This window comes from Lemur catta, chromosome 1 (genome assembly GCF_020740605.2).
Source record: "Lemur catta isolate mLemCat1 chromosome 1, mLemCat1.pri, whole genome shotgun sequence".
NCBI lineage: Eukaryota > Metazoa > Chordata > Mammalia > Primates > Lemuridae > Lemur > Lemur catta.
The window spans coordinates 281,169,608-281,193,139 of NC_059128.1; the positions used below are offsets into that span (position 1 = coordinate 281,169,608).

Genomic DNA, 23,532 nt, shown 5'->3' on the forward strand with positions numbered 1-23,532 from the left:
TGTACACACACACACACACACACACACACACACACACACACACACACACGTAAGATCATGTGCCTTTTTGGCTCAAAACCCCACACTGTCTCCCTGTTTCCTTTCCAGGAAGATCTGAAACCCTAAACACAGTCTCTAAGGCCCCTCGTGACCAGCCTTGCCTGCCTTCCCTGCCCCGCCAGGGCCCAGCGTCCTGGACGCCCCACACGCTAGGCTCTTTCCTGGCTGGGTCTTCTGATGTTGCTTTCTTCTTCCCCGTTCCTATCGCTGTGCTTACGCATCCCCGTGGGGCCAGGTGACCCCCTCCCAGTGGACACTCTGAGTGAGGTCCCCTCCCCCTGTCCCCTTACAGCACGCACTGCAGTTTGCAATTACGCATATGCTTTTGTGATGCTTTGTTTACTGACGGTCTCCCCACCAAACTGCAAGCTCCATGAGGGCGAGCAGTGAACACATCTGTTGAGATCATCTAAGAAGAGATGTCTGTGCTCACCAAACCTGTTTCCTTTTCCTTCTGGACATGGCTGACTTCATTTCCCAGCCCTGCTTTGAAAATGGGTAGGGTCCACGCCTTCACTTTCTACAGTGCAGCGTGGGTAAGAATAGTGGACGCACTTCCGTGCCCGGCCCACGAAAACTTCCCATAAGCTCCTCCATGCTCTTTCCCCCATCTGTGTGGCTGGAAATGAGAGAACCCAGGGTTGTAAATCACAGGGTGGGAGAGGCTTGGATCCCTGCACCCCTGTGTGGAACGGGCCACCCAGGAGAGCCACCTGGCCAGAGTGACCTGTGTCCGGCAGTCATTATGTGAAGCCACTGAGGTTTAGGGGATATTCGCTTCAGCAGTCAGCCTCACTGGACTAAATCCCCGGTACACGCAGCATAGTGCTTGACATATAATAGGCACCCAGAATGACATTAAATGACTGGATGACATTTAATCTCCCCAGACAAGACCTGCTCCTATGGAAGTAGCCAATTTTCAGTAGTTCCCCTCCAAGTAGACCATGTCCTACTGCACTAGCCAGCCCATTTCTCTTCTGTCTGGAGATGGAACTTTTTGAGAGCACAAAGGAAAGGAAGAGAGAATGTTATTGCTAATCCTACATCTTTTGTTGAAGTTTCTTTTTTATCCCACAGTGCAGTTTTTATGTCCAGAAATGTCTTTGATAATCACTGTTTTCTCAATGTCAGGAGTGTCTGGATATCATGATCAAAGAGTACAACAGACAAACAACTCCACCAATTCAGTTCTCTTCCCAGCTTGCTTATTTTCCATCTGTATTTCTGTTCAAAATGTGACACCACTCTCTGTTTCCCCTCACTATTTTATTCTGCCTATTTCTTAGCTATCACATTAACTAGCATGTTATCAAGAATTCTTGGAGGTAACATTGGAATCTTGGAATGTACATTTTTCTCTCTTCGGTGCTCAGAGGCTGCATTAATAATAAATTGCCAATACTCTGTATTCCAAAATCAGGGGGCATCTCCTGCTGGCCTGGATTGTGATATAAGAAAGTTGACTTACTGTGAGTGCCAATTTAGGGGGCCCTGTAAACACTGGATGGTGGAAATTACCAGAAGTATAATAAGAATACTCTGTGCCTATAAGTACTTTTTTTTTTTTTTTGAAACAGAGTCTCGCTCTTTTGCCTGGCTAGAGTGCCATGGTGTCAGCCTAGCTCACAGTAACTTCAAATTCCTGGGCTCAAGCAATCCTTCTGCCTCAGCCTCCCGAGTAGCTGGGACTACAGGCATGCGCCACCATGCCTGGCTAATTTTTTCTATATATTTTTAATTGTCCAGATAATTTCTTCCTAGTTTTTTAGTATGGACGAGGTCTCGCTCTTGCTCAGGCTGGTCTCGAACTCCTGAGCTCAAACGATCTGCCCGCCTCGGCCTCCCAGAGTGCTAAAATTATAGGCGTGAGCCACCGTGCCTGGCTTCTATAAGTACTTTTTAAGGACCAGCCTAACATTGAACTGTGAAGATATTACATTCACTTTTAGGAACTTCTTATTCTTTGGTGACTCCCACTTCCCAAGGTCCCTTACAGACTTTGTTTAGAGCATTCTATCATAGATGATAGCTAATGATTTACTTGTATTCATAAGGTCCCCAATTCCATAGATCATAAAATAGACATTTCTCTTTAAGAAGTATGATACCTGATTCTGATGAAAGCAGAACGTTCTGGGGAAATGCTACGTAGTAGCTTTCACCTACTCCCCGGGAGTGGGAGCTCCTTTTCCTCATTTTCCCAAAGGCACTTGGTTTGTGAAGCCACTTTCCTCAGTTCTGTTCTCCGCTAGGGGAATCCTTTTCTGATTGGACAAAAGCTCAGGGTCTGCTAAAAGTAACCCAACCTCTTGCGCTGAAGTGTGATGTTCTGGTTTACTTAATTTTTAGGGCAATATAAGTTTTATTTGAGATTTAGAACAGAGACTTGAAAGTGGTCGAGTTACGTTGGGAAATGAGGGCCTTACTACCCTCGCGCACCTTTGGCTAAGGGCTCTACCGTGATGATTTCACTGCTGTTGCCTCTTCCAGCTGACGTCACCGCCACCACCCAGACGCTGTACTGACGATTCCGACTCAGGTTAGGGATTCTGTAGGAAAACGAGTCAGGGGAGGCTTCAAATTCGCTGATCACCTGTGAAAGGAGACATAAAGGTTCCCACATTCAAAGAAGCATATGGCACAAATGAATTCTCTACAGGAATTGTTACTAGCACATCACCTATCATAACAAACAAAAGTCACAACTCACCTCCCTCTAAAAGGCTGACTTTGCAATACGACATATAATTAGTAAGTTTAGGGGACCCAGAGCTTTCAGTTTTCCCTGCAGCAGCTTTGATGGCTGCCAATAAGTAATTTAACCCTTTAAATTATAGGCCACGGCCCTTCTGGTTTTGGCTCAGATGAAGTACCAAGAGCTAGATTTATTTTCATACCTGGAACAACTGAGAACACACAAAATATATGAAACAATGGTTTTCAAGGCATTGTACACCAAGCAATGAATGACGGTGATCTCTGAAAGATGGGAAACAAATGAGGTGAGCCCCACAATTGCAGGGTTGTTGCATTTCTGAAAGAGTTTCTAGGGATGACACAGGGGAGGGAAGCCAGGAGAAGCCCAGCAGCCTTCCTGAGTTGGGAAGACAGAACTGAGAGGCCAGAAGGAAGCCATAGTTCACAGAGAAGAGTACTGAAAAGAGGAGAGCAACACGCAGAGAGAACTCCAGAGATTTGAAGAGGGTTCGACCTGGGTATTCAGCTGAGCAGATCTGTGTTCATATGTGAGGAAACTACCCAAGGCCAGGGAAAGAACCATGTGGAGTAACTGGAGGTCACAGTGCCTGACACTCATACAGGGCTGGGAATAGTGCCTGCTCCCACCAGCCAGACTGCAAAACATCAAGATTCATAGACCACTGGGTATAGTACACAAGGGTCTTACCTTGAAGGTGGGAAATAATTAGCCCTAGATTGAGTGCCACTCTAGTCCTGCCTAATGATTCTTAAAAGCAAGATTTAGAAAGATTGCATTTTTACTTAACTGCATCCCAGAACAAAGGTCAAGAATATTGATAGGAACTAAACTATCTAATATTCCAAAAGGTAAAGTTCACAATGTTTGGAATCTAATAAAAAATTTTCAGATATGAACAACACAAGAATCTTTCAGCTGATGAATGGATAAACAAAACCTGTTATAGCCATACAATGGAGTACCATTTAATAATAGAAAAGAATGAAGTACCGATAAATGCTACAACTTGTATAAACCTTGAAAATATTATGTCAAGTGAAAGGAGCCAATCAGGAGAGACCACAAATTTGTTATCCCTTTTATAGGAAATGTCCAGAATAGGCAAATCTACAGCATCATAAATTAGACTAGTGGTTGTCAGTGGCAGGGTATGGGAAAGGGAGAATGGGCAGTGGCTGCTAATTCGCATGGATTTTTTTTCAGGGTGATGAAGATCTAAAATTCAATAGTGGTAAGGGTTGCATGACTCTATAAATACAGTATAAGCCACTGAATTATACACTTTATAAGCATGAACTTTATGGTATATGAATTACATCTCAGTAAAGCTGTTGTTAAAAACTTCAGGAATATAAAAAAAAACAGGAAAATATAAAGAAGAAATAATTAAATAAATCAAAAATTTATATGATTATATGACTCATAAACAGATATTAAATTTATATAGATAGGGCAATAGAACAGTTATAATTATATTAGCTGTATTCTGTTCAAGAATGTAAGTAGATACATGAATGATATAAAAAGACTTAAGTGAAACTTGAGATGAGACTATAATGTGTGAGATTTTAAAAAAATGGACCAGATCAGCAGGAGAATAGACATTACAGGAAAAAAGATCAGCGAACTTGAACACATATTGATAGATGAAACACAGAAAGAAAAGAGATTAAAAAATTAACAGGGCATTAGTGAGCCTGGAAAAATATCAAGCAGCCTAACATACATGCAGTTGGGGTCACTAAAGGAGGGGAGGAAGACAGGACAGAAAAAAATGTTTGAAGAAATAGTGGCTGAAAATTTCCAAATATGATGAAAACTATAAACCCATACAGCCAAGAATCCCAATGAACTCCAGCCACAAGAATATTAAGAAAATGACACCAAGGCATCTCATAATCAAATTGTTCAAAACCTGTGATAGAGAGAAAATCTTAAAAGCAGCCAGAGAAAACATGGTTATATGTGTGAGAACAAAGATAAGAATGGCAGCAGATTTTATTTCAAAACCAATCCAAGTAAGAAGACAGTGGAACAATGTCTTCAAAGTACTGGAAAAAATCAACCTACAATACTATACTCAACAAATGTATTTCAAAATGAAAATGGAAAATGAAATAAATAATTTTTAATATATACAAAAAGTTGAAAAAATTAGTCACCAGCAGACCCACACTAGAAGAAATGTTAAAGGAAGTCCTTCAGGCAGAAGGAAAATGATACCAGATAGAAATATAAATGTACACAAAGAAGTGAACCAAAATAGTAATTACATATGTAAATAGATATGATTTTTCTTATTTGTCTTTAAAACATAATTGATAGTTTACAATAATAACAATGCAATGTGGGTTTATAACATACATAAAAATAAAATGTATGATAATAGGACAAAGTTTGGGAGGGAAGTAAATGGAAGTCTACTATTATAAGGTTCTTACACTATATGTAATATGTATAATATCACTTGAAATTAGACTATAGTTAGTTGAAAGTGTATGCTATTAATCTTAAGAAAATCACTGAAATTATGACATAAAATAAAGCTAACGAATCAACAACATAAATAAAATGGAATCATAAAAAATCTTAGTTAATCCAAAGGAAGCATAAAAAGAGTAACAAGGGGAACAAACAGGACAACAAAAACAAAACCCAAATAGCACTATCATAAATTTAAATTTGACCATATCAATAATTGTTTTCAATGCAAATGGTCTAAACATCTTAATTAAAGATTGTCAGACATGATGTAAAAGCAATACCCACTTCTATGTTGCCTACAAGAAGTGTATTTCAAATATAAAATCACAAATAGGTTAAAAATAAAAGGATAGAAAAGACACCCCATGATAACCCTAACCAAAGAATATGGAGTGGCTACATTCATATCAGACAAAATAGATTTAAGGGCAAAGAATATTACCAGTGATACAGAAGGTAATTTCATAATGATAACAGGGGTCAGTTCATCAAGGGGACATAACAATTTTAAATATATTTGCCTAATAACAGAGCTTCAAAATGCATGAAACAAAAGTGATGGAACAATTGTTCCTTAAAAAGCCATGTGAAACAGGTAGAGCTGGTATTGGATTCATTTAACAGATGAGGAAACTGAAGTCCAGGCAGAGTAAGTGGCTCACTGAAGTCACAATGCCAGACAAGGGCAGAGCAATGGCTCAGGCTCAGTGTCCTGGTCCCAAGTCTGGCTTCCTCTCACTCCATGCTGCCAATTATGAGCAACCAAACACAAGAAGGACTTGCTTTTACCCTTGCTGGCTGCTGAGTAAACCTCATTTCGCTCAGTAGCATGCACAAGTTGCAACACCAGCTCTGCAGCTGAACAGGAGATTCAAATCTTAACTATACCTCTTACTTGTCATAAAATCTCATGCTTCCTCAATAAAGAATAATGTCTGAGACTTGCTTATTGTCAAATATTTCACTTATAGAACACAGTGTCACACAGTTAAGGAGAGACCCCCTTGCATGGCTTTCTCCGGTGCATATGCACATATGTACATTCTCAGGTGTGTCTGCACCCCACTTCACCCCCACCCCCCACCCCCCACAGCACTTGTGTCCTGTCTTCAGAGTATTATGGGAAAACTAGTCCCTCCAGGAGTTCAGAGGGAATCTGGCTTGTTTCCTGACAAGCCAAAGAGATAATACCAAGACTGTATGTGCTTGTATTGTGTAATGCTCCAAGGCTACGTTGCTGCCAAATTAATTTTACAAAGCTTAATGACATGCAAATTATAACAATTGCTCTTACTGAACATTAAGCTTCAACAAAGCATTAGAATATGTTTATAAAACAAGGATTTCTTGTGTAGAGCACATAGCTTTCAGTTAAAACTCAACACTCATCCTCTCTATGAGGTACAATTGCTCCTACGTTACCTCTAAAATACACATTTTACTTAATTTTTGCCTACAACGTGAAGCATGGCTAAAATCAACAATAAAAATATGATTTCGTATGCAACAATATTTGTTTCATCATTTATACAGATTAGCCAAGATCTGAAGTAAAAAAGGTATATGTATGGAAAATTCCTTCAGTTGGAATGAGATTTCTCTATAGATTAGGATGCAAAATAACAGAGTCAAGCTGTTTAGTGGTTCCTGTTGGCTATTTATTTGGGAAAGTCACTTGCACTGCTGTTGCCATCCTGTGACAACACCATATTCCCATGATGACTGTCATAATTAGGCACCATTTTCCTGGTCTCAGTAAGAAGGGCAAGCAGAAAGTTTCCAACTGAACAATTTAAACAATTTTCTTTGGAACATATACATATCTATCTGTGTGTGTGTGTGTCTGTATTTTTTTTTCTTTTCTTTGGAATACAGTTACTATCCATGTAACTGGATATTAAAGGTGACCTTTCCTGTTCTCTTGAAGTTTTAGCAATGATCATAAAGTATGAGACTACCCCCAAAGATGCCAGTACCTTCTTTCCTAACAAGAGCTGTCAGGCCACCTACGCAGGACTTACTGGCTCTGATGTCCTGCCAATCAGCTATTTCTGGGATCCAAAAGAGGCTGAGTCAGGAATAAGGATTTTCTGTTAAGGGATGTCTGTGTGCATTCCCACCTATGGGCAGAACAAAGCTATGAACTCCAAGGGAACCACCTGGAGAACTCGGGGTCTGAAGGACATACAGCTTTGTAAGTGAGTCACACCCAAGAAGGTGAAAGGGTCACCACAGTGGCAGAGGCTTGCTCTGCTCACAGCAGGAGAGAAGGCTGTGCTGGACTGGCTGCCACCTCTGGAGTTAGGTGGGGTGAGGATGCTCACAGGTGGATCCTAGGGGAGGGAGCAAGACTGGATGCCTAAAAAGGGAGGCCCGCAGGCATGAGACGCCTCCAATAGAGGAATGCAGCGCAAATTGTACAGTATTTGTTGTAAACAGACTCCCTTAGTGGTAGATGCTGCATAATCCAACCATTGGTAGCCATTTTAAGAGGAATGGCAGGTAAGGGTGAAGAAAAGAGCAAAATAGGGAAAGAAAAACAATCAGAAGCTCATTCAGGGTAGTGAAGCAAATCTATTTGATTAAATCCTTCTCCTTAATGCTCAACCAAAAATGCTTGTTCTGAAAAGAAAGGATGATGAATATTGTTTCCTTATGAAACATTTTCCTCCATATTTCAATGAGTTATAATAGCAGTGACTATATTTACATTTCATTAATTTTCTTTTTATTGTAGATACCAGATTTTCCAACACAACGGTCCAATAGTGCACAAGCTGACTTGCTAACTTCTACCTGCATTTCATCATGTGGCAGTCTATTCCAAACACCGGGAATGTTTGATGAGAAGGGACCATTTGTATTTCCAGATCTCTCTCCTGATATTTCACTTGGGTTAATATTGCAAAGACTTTGCATCATTAAAAAAAAGGGGGGGAACAGAGCAGGGTTCACTATGAAGGGCAACAGGCTAGAACATTGCAGCACAGAGAAAAGCAAACTCACAGTGGAGGTTCTTAGGGAATGAAGAACCAAATATGGCACAAGGAGAAGTTTATGGGGAGGCGAGAAAGACACTTTCCTCAATATTTAAATATTTAAGTATAGAGATACTTAATTTTCTTCAGGTCGATTTTCAGCTCTCTAGTCTCCTCTTCTTCAGAGTTGACATAGATACTAGTCATCCTAAATTTCATTATGCCTACAGTGTGGGTTAATTTTGAGTGGATTGCTATAACTGGGCTAAACATTTGTTTTAAGAGAAGACCTAGGAGTTAGCTCATGACCTGCGGAAACAGAAATAGGCAACCTTCCCACATCTCCAGGGCCAGGCGTGGACCTGAGCGTGCTTCACGCTTGCTGGGGACTCTGTCCCATGGCTTATTTTTAATTCTACTTATTTTAGTCTGTCCAGCTTGATGAAGCAGTTGAACGTTCTGGAGTGGGGTTGCAAATGGCTCTGCATCTAGCTAAGTTCCTGCATGCCATTTGAGAAAAAAAGCCTGCTCTTTCTCATCTAAAAAGTGTTTGAGTATAGCCACTCTATCAGAATCCAGAGTTAACCTAAGGTGTCATTAATTAATCACTTTTCAGTTGAGCTGGCTCTAAGTGGCAGCCAAGTTACTTATTTCTTGGTCCATCAGAGAAGGTGGTGGGTGAGAAAGCAGGGCTCCCAGAGCATTCTTGGAGGAAGACTTTGATCTTCTGTCTGAGGACACACACTTAAAATATAAAATATGCATATATCTTATCTAATGAATTATCACAAATGCAGTACTTACAAATGGAATGTTCACAGTTTTTACTGTGGGATGTGACTGGGTGGTCACTCGAACACCATGGTATTGGAAGTACAGAGTCCCGGGGTGAGGGTGAGAGTTACAGGACCCCAGGGGTTGGCCACATTAACTTGCTAGACTACATACAGTTCCCTCCTTTGGGCCAGAAAAAGAAAATCTATGCGAAAGCTCTTAGCTCCATGCCTAGTAACAGTAAGAGCTCATAAATAATTGGTGAGTTTGAATTCACAGTCATGTGTTGAGCTCAGTTCCAGTGTGTCGCTTATAAGGTAAGTTCCTGCCCACAAGGAACAAGACAGCTCAGCAAACAGAAGATTAATTAAAAATGAGGCACAGTAAGATTGACCAACTTCTATGAAAGTCTAGAAATAAAATCATTTGCATTCTCTTTCTAAAACTATCCCTGTCATAGATGAGGACATGGATTAATATTTGCAAAGTGCCTGGGAAACTAAATGGAAACTTCATATATTTGATTTTAGAAATATTTATAGCAAGGTTTTACAAGACTTCTGACATGTTTGCCTTCCTAAAACTGTATCCAGAGTGGAAAATGCAGATAGTGGCATAAATCTTGTGACATCAAGCCAGACCGCTCACATTTCAAGTGTTCTGCCTTTGAAATGTGTGCTGTTGCTTCAGGTCTGCCAGATGGGCTCATGGGTTTCCGAGGAACTCAGCAGTGTGCTGGCCACGGGAGCGTGAGGCTCGCTGGAAAGTCTGTCTTCCCCGGTGCTTCGATGTCAACCCTGAAAAGGCTGGGGCAGCGTCTTCCAGACCTACCTCATCCCACAATTATTTTTGCCTTGTGGCATCGGTGTTATTTTTTTTCCTTTTATATTTAAGATACCAGCAGATAAGATACAATGAGCTGTGATGAGCTACTTCAAATGCTCTTTGATAGTTTCTATAAAACTAGATGTTTACCCAGTGATTGCTGAATTCATTTCCAACCCCCTCACATTATTTAGCTCAATAGCTGAACTTGCAAAGCCCTGGAGAGCCTTCTGGAGACCCTCCATCAGGGGCCATATACGCTTTTCGTTTATTCTCTTTTATGGCCCTTGCCGTTACTCCACTGTGGGTTGTGGTCTTGCAGGTGCTTACTGTCTCCCTGGGGGTCAGGCTGGCTAAGAAGGGACTTGCCTCGCCCCTCGCTCTACTAAACTCCCCAGTGATCCTAGTTTGAGCATTGCCCAAGTAGGTCCCACTAGCCAGTGAGCAGAAAGGACTGAAAAAATTCTTGTATTAGCTGAGTTTAATAATGACTTAGAAATGATCTAAATACAATAAAAAATAATAAGCAATGACTACAAAGTCACAGGTTGCTCAGATCAAATTATTCTGCCTGTCTGATGTAGAAAGAATTCTACTTTTAAAAATTTCAATTAATTTTTTTAATGAAAAACTAATTCTATCAAGGAAATACGGGGTTTTAAAAAGCCCTGCTATCTAATTACTAACATGCAGTTTTTAAAAATCTTGAGTGCTGTGATTTCATAGATTACATGTTCACAGCCGTGATAAAAAAAAAATCCTCCCCCAAAGCAGAATAAACAAAACAGATAGCTCTTTTAATTGTAGCATAATGACACTTTCAGAATACATAAAATCTCTTTCTAGTTAGTAGCAGAGAAATGGCCTGGATTCCATTAAGAATAGGAAGTTTGCTGAATCAATGTAAGATTTTTAAAATTCCTATGTATAATGCATTTTGATGCAATTTTCATTTTATTTCATGATTTCCATCTCTAAGAGAAGATACTGTCATGGCGCAGAGATCTTCCTACAGGCATGGGTTGGAGAGGCCGAGTTAGTAAGAAGAGTGACATATTAGAGCTATTTGCTTTGTCCTAGTCAATTTTGGTGGTTTCTTCTGAGCTTTACTGAGATTACTGTAGCTGCTGTTACATATATGATTATTGACTACTTTTTAAAAAGCTTTTCACGTATAAAATATTTGATTTTTTGGCCCTCCAAATATAAAAATTATTATTATAATGTTTTGCAAGTATGTTAAAGTTGCTATCCAGAAAAGGCATGGAAGAAACTAGTTTCTTGGTGCTACCGTTTAGAATCAGAGGCTCCGTCCAATTAGCCTTCAGGCAGGTATTACAGTATCCTTTTTCCAACACAATATAACCTCCCTTTGCTACAGTTGCGCCTCACCCCTTCTCCATGTCACACCACCTGCCATGCAAATGACCTGGGTGTCAAAAGTGCATTATTAATTTAACTTGATTGCTATCACCTATTCAATAAATTCTGCACAAAAGAACTAGTTTAGCATCACATAGCTTCTCACATGTAAGAAGGAAATTAGCGAGCAAGACTATTCTTAGTAATAAAAATACTATATACATAATAGACAGTATTGGAAAAACAGCTATTTCCATTAGTCTTAGTTAAAAAATGATGTAAAGCCAATTTATTTCTTTAAATAGTACAACATGTCTGTGCCAGGCTAGGCCCAAAAGAGAAGAGTCTTTCAAAGGCTCCGTAAGGTAATTAATCAAAAAGGCATTTTAGCAAAACTATGGAGAGAGTGAAAAGGTCAGAGGTTAGGACGGAGGGGAAGGGGGAGCACAGAAGAACCTCAGGGCGGTGAAACTGTTCTGTACGATGCTATAGTGGCCGATCCATGTCATGATACATGTGTCCACATCCAAAGAATGTACAGCACCAAGAGGGACCCTAATGTAAACTGCGGACTCTGGGCGATTGTGATGTGTCAATGCAGGTTCGTCAATTGTAACAAACGTACCCTCTGGTGGGGGATGTTGATAACAGTGGGCCCAGAGGGTATTTGGGAAATCTCTGTACCTTCTGCTCAATTTTGCTGTGAACCTAAAACTACTCTAAAGTCTATTTATTTTTTTCAAAAAGGATATTAGAATCTGTGGATACTCATAAAGCTGTAGGCAGCAGTGGAGAAGTGCATTCAGGGAGGTGCACGCCGGGCTGTCGGGTCTGAATGAACGCCGTCTTAAAGCCAGAATGCATACGGGCAGTTTGTCTGCCAAGTTAGGCAGGTAATCTTGTGAGAACGGGCCTCAAGAGAAATTTCTAGGGCTGTTTTCTTACAAAAACTACACTGGAATATGTGCTTCTGTTTTCCTTTGCTCTATAAATGACAAGATTGGGCCAAGCTTTCCCCTACCCTGAGAGTACAGGTCATCTGCATTTTGACCCATTGCAGAAATGGAATGTCTTTCCGTATTGAAAATGGTGATTAGTTCACTGGGCATCAGGTGAGGCCATTCAGTTGCTATAATTGGTCAAAATGCAGATGACCTGTACTCTCAGGGTGCCTTTATTTTATTTATTTATTTATTTATTTATTTATTTATTTATTTATTTATTTATTTATTTATTTATTTATTTTTACCATGCCGTGGCTCATGCCTCTAATCCCAGCACTTTGGGAGGCCAGGTGTGAGGATCGTTAGAGGCTAGGAGTTGGAGACCAGCCTGGGCAACATGGTGAGACTCTGTCTCTACCAAAAGAAAAAAAAAAAAAAAACAAATCAGCAGGGCCTGGTGCCATGCGCCTGTAGCCCCAGCTGTTCGGAGGCTGAGGCAGGAGGCTTGCTTTAGCTCGTCAGTTCCAGGTTACAGTGAGCTGTGATCGTGCCACTGCACTGCCCAGTCTCACAGGATTGCCTGCCTAATCTATTTGCCAATAAGCAAACAAAACTAAAATACATATCCCACAGAAAGATTGAGCAGTTATTGGCTAGCTCACCAGGGACAGGGTAAAAGGGAAAGAAGACCCTTTCTAAGGAAGAGCTTACAAAAGATAACATAGACTTCCAATCTACTCTCTCAGAGAATAGAAGTCTAATAAACAGATGTAAATAGAAGCATGAAAAATTTAAAGAAGTTTTAGAACCACATTCCATTAAAATTGGCCATGAAATGCAAAGGTATTTGCAAGGAAGTTTTAAGAATATACTTCCCGAGAATTTTTATAAGACCAGAGTAGATTTTCATACGTCTGGGATGCTTAGATGTAGCCTTGCCTCAGAGAAATTTTTCTAGGCTTCTTCCAGCCGCAGGATTCTACGACAGGATGCTGAGGGCGGGAGAAAGTTTGGTTGATCACAAGAGCGTAGAGGGCTGAGCGTAGGCCTCCCACGCAGAAGGATTCGACAAAGATCTCATGAACGTGATTAATTACATGTGTATAAATGGAACATGATTGTCTATTTTAAGCCAACCTGTGGTATCTCTATAATTTTCAGATTTGCCATTATTAAAAAAAAAGGAGATCCACCTTTAGGTCATTTAGATAGAATTATGGAAAGTGATTTCCCTGCCGGTGATTTAAAAGCACAGACATGTGATCTAAATCCTTCTGGGACACAAAGCATCCCAAAGTATATAACACACTTTCTTGCCTTATTAAGCAGCGGCTTCATTATACAGCTTAACCTCTTTTGGATGACTCACGATCATGATCCGTAAAATTTAACTCAACACAGCGTTTGCTGCACAGCCACTATTTCACCCTAACACCAGGTTTTGTGAAGGCCTGACAGCCACTAAGCACGGTTCCTGCACTTAGGAAACCGATGGGCCACTGTGGAGGCCAAACCGTGCCCATGTCTAATGACAACGCAAGAGATTATGGGTATGGCAAAGCGAGGTTGAAAATCAATGATGGGGACCACTGAGGTGGGATGGAGCTGGCTCCCCAGGGAAGGCGGTGGGCCGGCCAAGTGAAGGGCTTGGACTCTGAGCTCAGCCCCCTGTGGGCTGCAGACCCCACCTTCCCCTTGCTGAGCTGCCTGACTCTGGCCAGACTGTGCAGTTTCCACTTCAGTACCAGTAACATTCAGGTAACTGTAACAGCACCTCATGCATAAGGTAGTCATCAGAATTAACTGACGGAAAGAAGTATTTTTTGAAATGTGACTCCTAGAAGCAATTTAGTGGAACACAGCAATAATTTCAAAAAAATGAAATAAAATAGAATAGAAAAAAATCCATGGAACAGAAAATAACAGAGAACATCATGTGTATGTAGTAGGTTTTGCTTATGTAGCTGTTGTGTGTGCACTGGATTGTGATTATAACGTATATCTCCTATCATGGATCATGATAAAGCAAGTTTGAAAACCAGTGCTATAAAGCATTTAGTGCACAGTGGCTAGAAGATAGCCAGTCCTCAAAAATAGTGGAATAAAAGTACAGCATCTTTAAATACTATGCACAAAAACACATGTGCACACAGGCACACACATGCATGTGCACACACACGTGTGTCATGGTGGGCTGAGATACTGGATGGAAGAAGGTTAGTAGACTATGAAACTGGACAAGAGTTAGAGCTGGACTGTGGAACCTACATAGGTCATACTGAGAATTTTGAATGCTTTTAGGGAAACAGTGAGAAGTCATCCAAGAAATGCGTACAACAGAATAACATACTCAGATTCAGAGCCATAAAGAATACTTATGACAGGGATGTGGACAATGGACTGGACATTGAGTCTGGCAGTGGAAAGTTTCTCAGTTTTGGATCCCCAGGTGAGGACCGGAGCCGAGGCAATGGCAGTTGGCGTGAAAGGAAAGCAGAAGATTAAGAAGTTGCACAGAGAGAATCCCCACGACACGACGTCACTTTGCAGATTTCCTCTCATCAAAATATGCCGTCCTGCCCCTGATTCTTCAGCTACAATTCCTCTCCTCCTGCAAGCCAGGGCTACAAATGTGTCCAGAGAAACCATCTCTGGCCCCATGTCAGAGCAGCCCTCAGCCAATGCTCCTGTGCCACGCTGCACACACGACTGCTGTGTCCTTTGCCACATTGCACAGAAGGGTGACAATCTGTGGCATTTTCTGCCCCCCCCTAGAACTTCTGGGTGTATATTTGAATTGTACTTCCAAGTTCCTTTGTGGTTGAGTGAAGCCATGCGACAAATTCACCCAGTGATTTGTGCTGGAGCATTTGATGCTACTTCGGACCCTCTGGGGATTTCTTTCCCTCTTTCGTGAAACCTGCTTGGGCCCTTCCTGGAGTGGAAGGTACCACGGAGCCACAGAGGAGAGCTACCACGAACCCACAATGGGCACAAACGTGAAAGAAAAACAAAACCAACTGTCGGTGGGAATCGCTGAGGTTTAGGCTTAGTTGTCACACGGCATAACTCAGCTCCTTGTGGTCCATGCGCCTCGGGATCTGGCTCGGTACTCGGTGCAGAGCAGTGCCCTACACGTATTTGTGGTATAAATGGATACATGATTTGTAACCAACAAGACAGCGGTGGAGAGGGAGGAGAGGAACCACAGGTAACACTAAGTCAGAGGACAAAAGGCCTGTTAGATCATTAGCCAAGCTGGGAAACAGGAAGAGAACGGGGAGGCAAGAAAGAATTTGGTTCTGGGAGTGTTGACTGTGAAGTTCTGGTGGGGTCGTGGTCGGGATATGGCTGGTAGGAAAGTGCAGATACAGGACTGATCAGTTCTCTAAGACTTCCAGAGTTAGAGAGAAAAAATTTGGACTCCTCAACTTCAGATGACAGTTAAATTATGAGAATAGAGTCAATAACTGATGGAGATAGTAAAGAATTTGAGTAGGGGATAAAGGGAGAGTCCTGGAAATGCCTACACGTGAGGCTGAGAACAGAGGGGAGGGGACATCAGAGGGGAAAGAACAAGAGAACAATAGGAGCCAAGAAGGGAAGGATTTTAAAAGCTAATATCTGTGTAACAGTGTGCTATGCTGAAACTAAATAAATTAGGGAGAGACTAGGAAGAGGTAAAGGAATTTTACAGCCTGAGGTCCATAGTGACTTCTGAGAGAGGGACATGGACATCGTGATGAATATCATTGTAAATACGGATGCGCATGTCAGCTGCTACTTGTCCCACTCCATGTCATAGCCCTTGTTTGCTTCTTGAGATTTCTGAGCACTTCTGGTGCCCTGAAGCCCCCTCTTGTCCTCAGCCCTCCACGGCTTTGTCAGAGGGGTCAGGGGCAGTCTGGGCGGCAAACACACCTGCTGCCTGGGCCCTTCCTGGGCTCACGGGAGACTTGTTTAATTCCAAGTTGTGGGCTACATTGTGGAGAGTTTAGCTGCCCAAAGTCGTCTTCTAGATAAGAAGGGCTGTGGTATGCTCTCATTTGTTCACTCTGCAACATTTATTGACCACCTGCTATGTGCAGAAACTGGATAACACGTGGATCACAGCTGATTGATATGATTTTTATGCCTTCTGATTCTCATTCTTCATTAATGAGAAGTCTGCACTACCTGACTTTACATTTCTAAGTTCTGTGTAAATGAGCTTAGCATTGTGAAGTAGACAATTTCTGTATCCTAGTGCTTATTCAATGTGTGTGTGTATGTAATTTTCCACAGGATGTTTTTACATATGGAGAAGTGTCAGAAAGAAAATGCAGTTTAGCCACCTTCTACCTGGGCCTTAACAGGTTATCTTGTTGCTTTGGATTTTCATTGCTTATAATAGTTTGTGAACTGATAGCTCAAATCATTATATGTTAACATTAATAGAATCTATAATTTATGTGGATAAGATCCCGTATCAAATGAGGTTTGAGATTTTGCTGTTGGAATCTCTGATCGGGGAGGCTGATGTCTCATGGCACGTGCAGGACCCTCGTGGTGAGAGGAGCATCGTCCACTCAGCACCGTCTTGAGACCACCCTCTTCAGATTCATTTTCAATTGATTTAACTTGTCTGTTCATGAGCAAAGTTTCTAATTCTAATGTCTTTTACTAAGCTGAACTGAGATAACACTGTGGAATTAATACCTATTATTAGACAGTATATCTTACACGTTAGAGAAAAAAGCTTTTGCCTTTTAACAAGGTCCTTTTGCAAGGGAGGGAGAGGAATCGGGGGATCCTGTCGTCGGCGGGGTTAGCTGAGGGAGTCCTATAAAGAAGATCAAATAGCAGGGCATAGCGTGTCCTGATTTATCCTCCCATGTTCTACATTCGACTATGAAGTCATTTCAAAGGGGAAAAAAGTCCGATTGATGAACGAGGAGCATGCACAGAGCCAGGGCTGCCCTCTGGTGTTCACTCTGGCACATAGGCAGAGATGCGGAGCCGTGGAAAACGGGACAGCACCCAGTTTTCTGACTTTAACTTAAATTACAGAAACTAAAGATGAAAACCAAATCTCCCTTTCCAGTAATTTATAGTTTCTTGTTCATTCCATATTAAAATGGAATAATATATGGGATTTACACGTACTCACCTCTGAAGAGGATTATATTTATTCTCTCTGATCTTGACTCATAATGGTATTATTTTATGTAAAAACTAGGTCTGGTGTTCTTAAAGGATGTCCGAAATAGAGGAGTAGGAATGTGGCCACAGAGATGGGATATGACGGATTCGAGGTCACTGTAGTGAGGACAGCCCCGGGGTTCTGGGCTCTCCTTTCAAAACCCAATAAAGGGCATAGAAAACCACAGACTCCTGTGACTATTCTATTTCTACATCTGTAGCATTTTTTAATAGGGTCTAAAGGCACCCGGATAGAAGCTCTGTCGTTTTTCACCCTTTCTGGTTGGTTTGATCTCATTACTGCCACTTTCGAAAGAGTGTTTTTGAGGAGGTGCTGGTGGGTCAGGTCCTACTGTGCTGTGTGTGGAGACAGCGGGAATCCCTGGGAAGAGGTTTCTGCTCCATCTTGCAGCCTGTTTGATTCTTTCTCAGGATTTGTAACTGTTCCTGTTTCACTGCGTGTCATTGTTAGGCAGGGCTCCCGCACACGACGTCTCCAAACGGGCGTTTCCTCAGGTAAGCATCAGTCACTAAGGATGCATTTCCAGTAAGCCAGGTCGGGACTTTTCATGCAGAGATAAAGATGGGATTGGGAGGATGGGCTGAGAGTTAGCCGCTGGCGTTCCCTGTCCCCTGCCAGTCACCTTCCAGCTTGTTCAAGTCGAACTAACAGATGTGAGCCCCACAGCAAAGAGATGAGTGAATGAATGAATAAAAATAAAGAAGCCTTCAGATTCTAGTATTCTTTACACCAGCAATCATTTCGTCTCTCTTGAGTGTGGGGACAGGTCGGGGCTAATGAGGAAGTCAGAACCTGCACTGAGGGGTCCTCAGGGAACTGCCGGGTTTTCCCTCTGTGTCTGCACTGCTTTGCACCCCTGGGCTTGGATGCAGGATTCAGCAAGTGGGAATCAACAGCACATCTGAATCCAAATAAGGAACCTGCACAAACATTCTGGAATCCAGCTCTGACCACTTTACACTGAAGTCTGCCCTCGCGAGGCAGAGGCTCTGCTGCTAACGCCAGGCAGCGGGGAGCACAACTTCATTCTTGCTGCAGAGGGATGGACCCACGAGAGCCACACTCAGCCCTTGCCCTGGCTCCCACTGTCACTCACACTGGCTGTTGGGGACACCAGGCCTCAGGGGCCCCCACAGACTCTGGACTTAAAAGATTAATTAATAAATTAGTTTGGGAATATTGTTCGGCTTTAAAAAGGAAGGAGGTTGTGACACATGCCCCAACATGGACGAGTGCAGTGTGTACGTGAAACAGGCCTGTCGCTAGGGGACAGGTGCATGCGATTCCATGTACGTGGGGTCCCTGGAATAGTCAAATTCGTGCAGACAGAAAGGAGAACAGTGGTCACCAGGGGCTGCGGGACGGGGAATGGGGAGTCAGTGTTTAATGAGGACAGAGTTCCAGTTTCGTAAAGAGTTCTGGAGACGGATGGTGGTGATGGTTGCACAACCATGAGAATGTGGTTAAGGCCACCGAACTGGGCATTTCACAGTAGTTAAGATGGTAAGTTTTATGTTATCTATATTTCACAATAGAAACAAAGTTAGTTTGTGTATTCACTCCACAAACACTTACCGAGTGACTAACCGTGTCATGTTCTATGCCAGATGCCAGGAGACACAAAGAAAAACCAGACCCAGCGCCTCCCTTAGAAAAATGTCATAAAATTTCTATGAAGGCATCATCCATTTTGATGTACCATTTTAATGTTTTCCTTTTTCTAAAATTTCCCTTTGTGGTATGCATTTGCATCTGGTTCAGAAACCGTATAACTTTATAATTACTATTCAGCAGTGATGACATGAAGGATGGTAAGTGCCACACGTTGAAACAGTGACCCCTTCCCAGTGACCTGGGCTGAGGGCCGTAACTGTTAGGGTCACAGAAGTGCATTAAAGCCCCTCATTTCTCACAAAGGGGAGTCTGCCTGCTGCCGTGTGCCACGTGGCATGCGGGGAAGGGGCAGGGCAGAGGGAAGGGGGGTGGGGAGGGAGAGGAACTGCGTTCAGTGACGGGTCCAACAGGAAAATCAATAGGTGTTGTCCACTGACTCTCCATTAAGGCACAATTAAGGCCTCTGGGTGCCGGTTGTGGTGCGCTTGCTGGCAGTTCGGTGGGAACACTCCAAATAAACAACAGTTCTCGACAATGTGTCCCTTCTAATGATCCAGGATTGTGTCTTCCCATGAGGTGTAAATGAGGGCTTTGCTTTGCGTGTGGAGACAACAGAGGAGAAATCAAACCGCTGGCCAGACCCAAGCAGGTGGGAAACAAAGGAGCAAGCCTGTCCCAAACCGGCACCTGCAGCTGTTTCTGGAAAATGCGTGAAAGGCACTGGGTTATTTACCAACTTACTGTGGGGTAGGGGTGGGAGCAGAACACGGTGTACTTCCGGATGACGCCGTTCAGCTTGAGCGGGGGCAGCCAGGACACGAAGACCATGGAGGCAGAGGCCGCGGCTGCCTTGACGCCCGCGGGAGGACCTGGAACTGCAAGAGCCGCGTGTTTAGTCATTGAGGGGACCTGCCCGGCCCGCGGCCACGCTCCCTGGCACCACCCCGCTCCTGTGTCGCTGGTCGGCTCTGCAAGGAGCAGCCTTGTGGCTCCGCTGTGTCGCCCAAATCCATGTGTCTGAGTCCTGACCCCCAGCACCTCAGAATGTGACCTTATTTGGAGATAGGGGCTTTACAGAGGAGTAGTCAAGTTAAAAGCAGGTCATTAGGGTGGCCCTAATCCAGTACGACTGGTGTCCTAATAAAAAGGGGCAGTTTGGACACAGATATGCATGGAGGGAAGACGAGGTGGACATGGGGACACAGTGACAAGACGGCCGCCGACAAGCCAAAGGGAGGAGCATGGGACAGACCCCTCCCTCTGAGCTCTCAGGAGGACCAACCCTGCAGACACCTTGATGTTGGGCTTCTGGCCTCCAGGGCTCTGAGACGATAAGTACATTTCTGGTGTTGGTGTCACCCAGTCTGTGACACCTCGGTAGGGTGGCCCTAAGAACTAAGACACTCGGGTCCAGTCCCTGTTTTCCTGGGAGCTTCCCTACCCCCCTGAGTCCCTGGTGACGCCCGCCTCTGAGCAGCTGGAGAGTTTCTCTTCTGGGTCACTCGTACCTCTGCTACAGTTTTGGCTTTGAATGAACTGGGGATGTTCAGAGAGGCTCGAGAGCCGTCAGAGACCCCACCCTCCCCAAACACTTGGTAACAGCACCTCTCTGGGCTCAGGAGAGGCGTGGAAATGTGGTTAATGAGTACGGACTTCTGTGCCAGGGATTCTTAGTCCATGTACATGACAGACTGGCCCCTGTAAAGCATCTGGGAAAGCAGAACTCTGCGGTAACAATGTTAAGCATCGCTGGGGAGTGAGAGTGAATGCACGTCCCCTCCTCCCATTCTTTTGTCTTCAGGTTGAAGAGGGTGGATGGAAAAAAGGTGGGTGAGACCCAGAGGAGGAGAGAACGTCAGATCTGCCACCGAGGTAAGGCTCATGGCTCTCGCTTTGTCCCTGCCTGGTCTAACTGTCCGCATGGAGGGAGGCTCCCACCCTGATGGAGGCCTCGAAATTCAAACCAGTCTAAGTCCCTTGTGAGCCCCTGACGGAGTCTGTGAGTTTCTCACTGCTCAGTAAATATTTTGGAGCTGAATGTTTGTCTCACAATTGTCACCTTGACTCTTCAAAGTCTGAACGACACCAACAACTCTGCCGAGAACTGACTCAGGTTAGTGGTCAAGACCACCGAGAAGAATGCGACACATGGAAAAAATCAAGACATGGTCTTGCTTTCTATTAGCAAACAGATTGCCGGCAAATGCTCTTACTCTACTTTCGAGAAATGCTGGAAATGGCAGAGGATACACGATGAACACAGTTTGTGGGATGAAAGATGGCTCAGAACTCTACTCTCTTCACCCCAAAGCTAAAAGAATGATCCTGGATCATTTGAATTGAGAACGATTAGAGAATAAATACATATTTATGTGTTTGAAGTTAAAAGGCAGTGTTTAAGGTATGTCTTGGTCGCTGTCAAGTTCAGCGATTCCTTGCTGTAGTGATTATTTCTGTCAACACGTCTGCATCACATGGGATCGAGGGGCCTCTATTGACTGCACTGTCTAAACCCCCACTGGCTCCTCACCCACAGATTTATGACCTATCTTGTGCAATCTTTCTTTGTAGGATTACTGGAATTTTTTATAATTAATAGTGTAGAAACTTCGAGGAAAAGGCTATTCTGGAAGAGTTTTCTGGATTGTGGAGCCTATCATTTCAAGGCTAGAATTGAAAACTTTAGTACTGGTTTGGATTACACCATAATGGTTAAAGGTCTGAGCCCTGGAGCCTCACCCCTGCTTTTGGCAGCTCTACCACTGAGTTCTATGTCTGCGGTGAGTTAATTAACTGCTCTAATAAAACTTAGTTTCCTCATCTATGAAGCAGGAACAATAATTGTACTTACTTATGGTTATTTTGTTAGGATCGTAAAAGACAGTTCATGAAATAATTTATTTGAGGCTCTGTATACAGTAAGCACTAAATGAATTCTAGCTGTCATCTCTAATAACCATCATTATCTCCTGAGACTGTAAAGGATACAAGCCTTTATTTTGTGACTCAATGTTGGATGATAAGCACCAGATATTGAGAGTTGCAGAAGACAGAGATGGCACAGGATGGTCTGCCTGGGATAGAGTTTATTGAAACATTCCTAGTGATCACATTACATCTTGGTAATCTGCTTTTTTCTTATGAAGGTTCAGGCAAGTTTGGGCAGTTTTCATGAATTCCATCGTGGAGTGAATTTCTGACTCTGGGTTTAACTGATTGCAGTAAAGAGTGTAGCCTCCAGAGAACTCTCCCTTCTACGTCCTCCCAGTTTGCCTAGACCCCACTTCTGAGCTGCAGATGCTCATATGTCCAATTGCCTTGAACACCTCCACGAAGTGTCTCCCAGGCACCTTAGGCCGACTGTGTCCACGGGACAGCTCACCATCTTCTTTCCCAAACCTGCCACCATCCTGCCCCCACCTCAAGAAGTGTCCCAGCCATCTTCTCAGTTGCAAGAGCCAGAATCAGAATTCTCCCTGCACTGTCATTTGAGGAGCTCTTTAGAGCTCTGCGTGGACACGTCTGGTTGCTGTCAGGCTCTCCCCTTGGTTTGGTGTTGCTCCCAACACTGGGCTCCTTTTAAGGTCCCTGAGAGTGGTCTGCTTCTACCACGCAGGGCCTTTGCACATGATGATCTAGGGCCTTGGGATCCCTCTGTCTGGAATATTTTCCCACCCTCCACCTTTTCCCTGGCAACTCTTACTCATCTCTCATGTTCTACCAAATATCACTTCCTCCAGGAAGTCTTCCTTGATCACCAGCCTAGATTAGGTGAGGGTTTCCATGGTCTCTCTCAAGACTCTTATTTGTCATTGTACTTGTCATAATCTATTCAGGAGTAATTTGTCAATGTCTGTCTTTCCCACCAGCCTGCAAGCCTGCCATGCCCATCCTGTTCTCTGCCCTGTCTCCAGTGCCTGGGCTGGGGTCTGGAACATCCTGGATCTTCAATAGGGGTAAATGATTCCATTAGCTACGGTGAGGTAGGCAGAGTTTTAAGGTGGTCCCCAACACCCTCACCCTGTGGTGTGCATACCCGGGTAATTCCTTCCCCTTGAGTGGGGGCAGTACCGTTACTAGGATGGATGGATCATGCCCACGATCTGGTCACGTGAGTGGCAAAGATGAAGGGATTCTGCAGGTACAGTTAAGGTCCGATTCACTTGACTCTAAATTAACAGAAAGGATGGTTTCCTGGGTGGGCCTGATTTACTCCCATGAGCCCCTTAAAGGAGCTGGAGGTCAGAGACAGAAGAAGTCAGGGAGAGACTGGAAGCTGTAGAGATACTCTCCTGATGGCCATGCTGCGGAGGAGTCATGTGACAGGAACGGTGGGCCGCCCCTGGGAGCTGATGACGTCACCCCCATTACCACAAAATCAATCCCAGCCATCACCAGGAAGTTTGTGAAAGGACCCCAACCCCAGGCAAAACCACAGCCCCAGCCTGCACCCTGATTTCACCTGTGGGGCCCTGGGCAGGGGCCCAGCTGAGCCAGACCTGGACTCCTGACCTTGGAAACAGTGAGAGAACACACTGGTATTGCTGTAAGGTGCTAAAGCCGCAG

General features: G+C 43.5%; 1 protein-coding gene across 1 annotated transcript in view; it reads right to left on the reverse strand.

Moving 5' to 3' along the window:
* The window catches only part of DSCAM (DS cell adhesion molecule), a 718,109-nt gene that overhangs the window by 61,314 nt on the left and 633,263 nt on the right, over window positions 1-23,532 (reverse strand). Inside the window, exons 20-21 of the mRNA XM_045558333.1 lie at window positions 19,708-19,841; window positions 2,503-2,656 (exon numbers count right to left, since the gene is read on the reverse strand). Of these exons, the coding sequence (XP_045414289.1) occupies window positions 2,503-2,656; window positions 19,708-19,841 (288 nt within the window). The remainder of the gene's footprint in view (window positions 1-2,502; window positions 2,657-19,707; window positions 19,842-23,532) is intronic.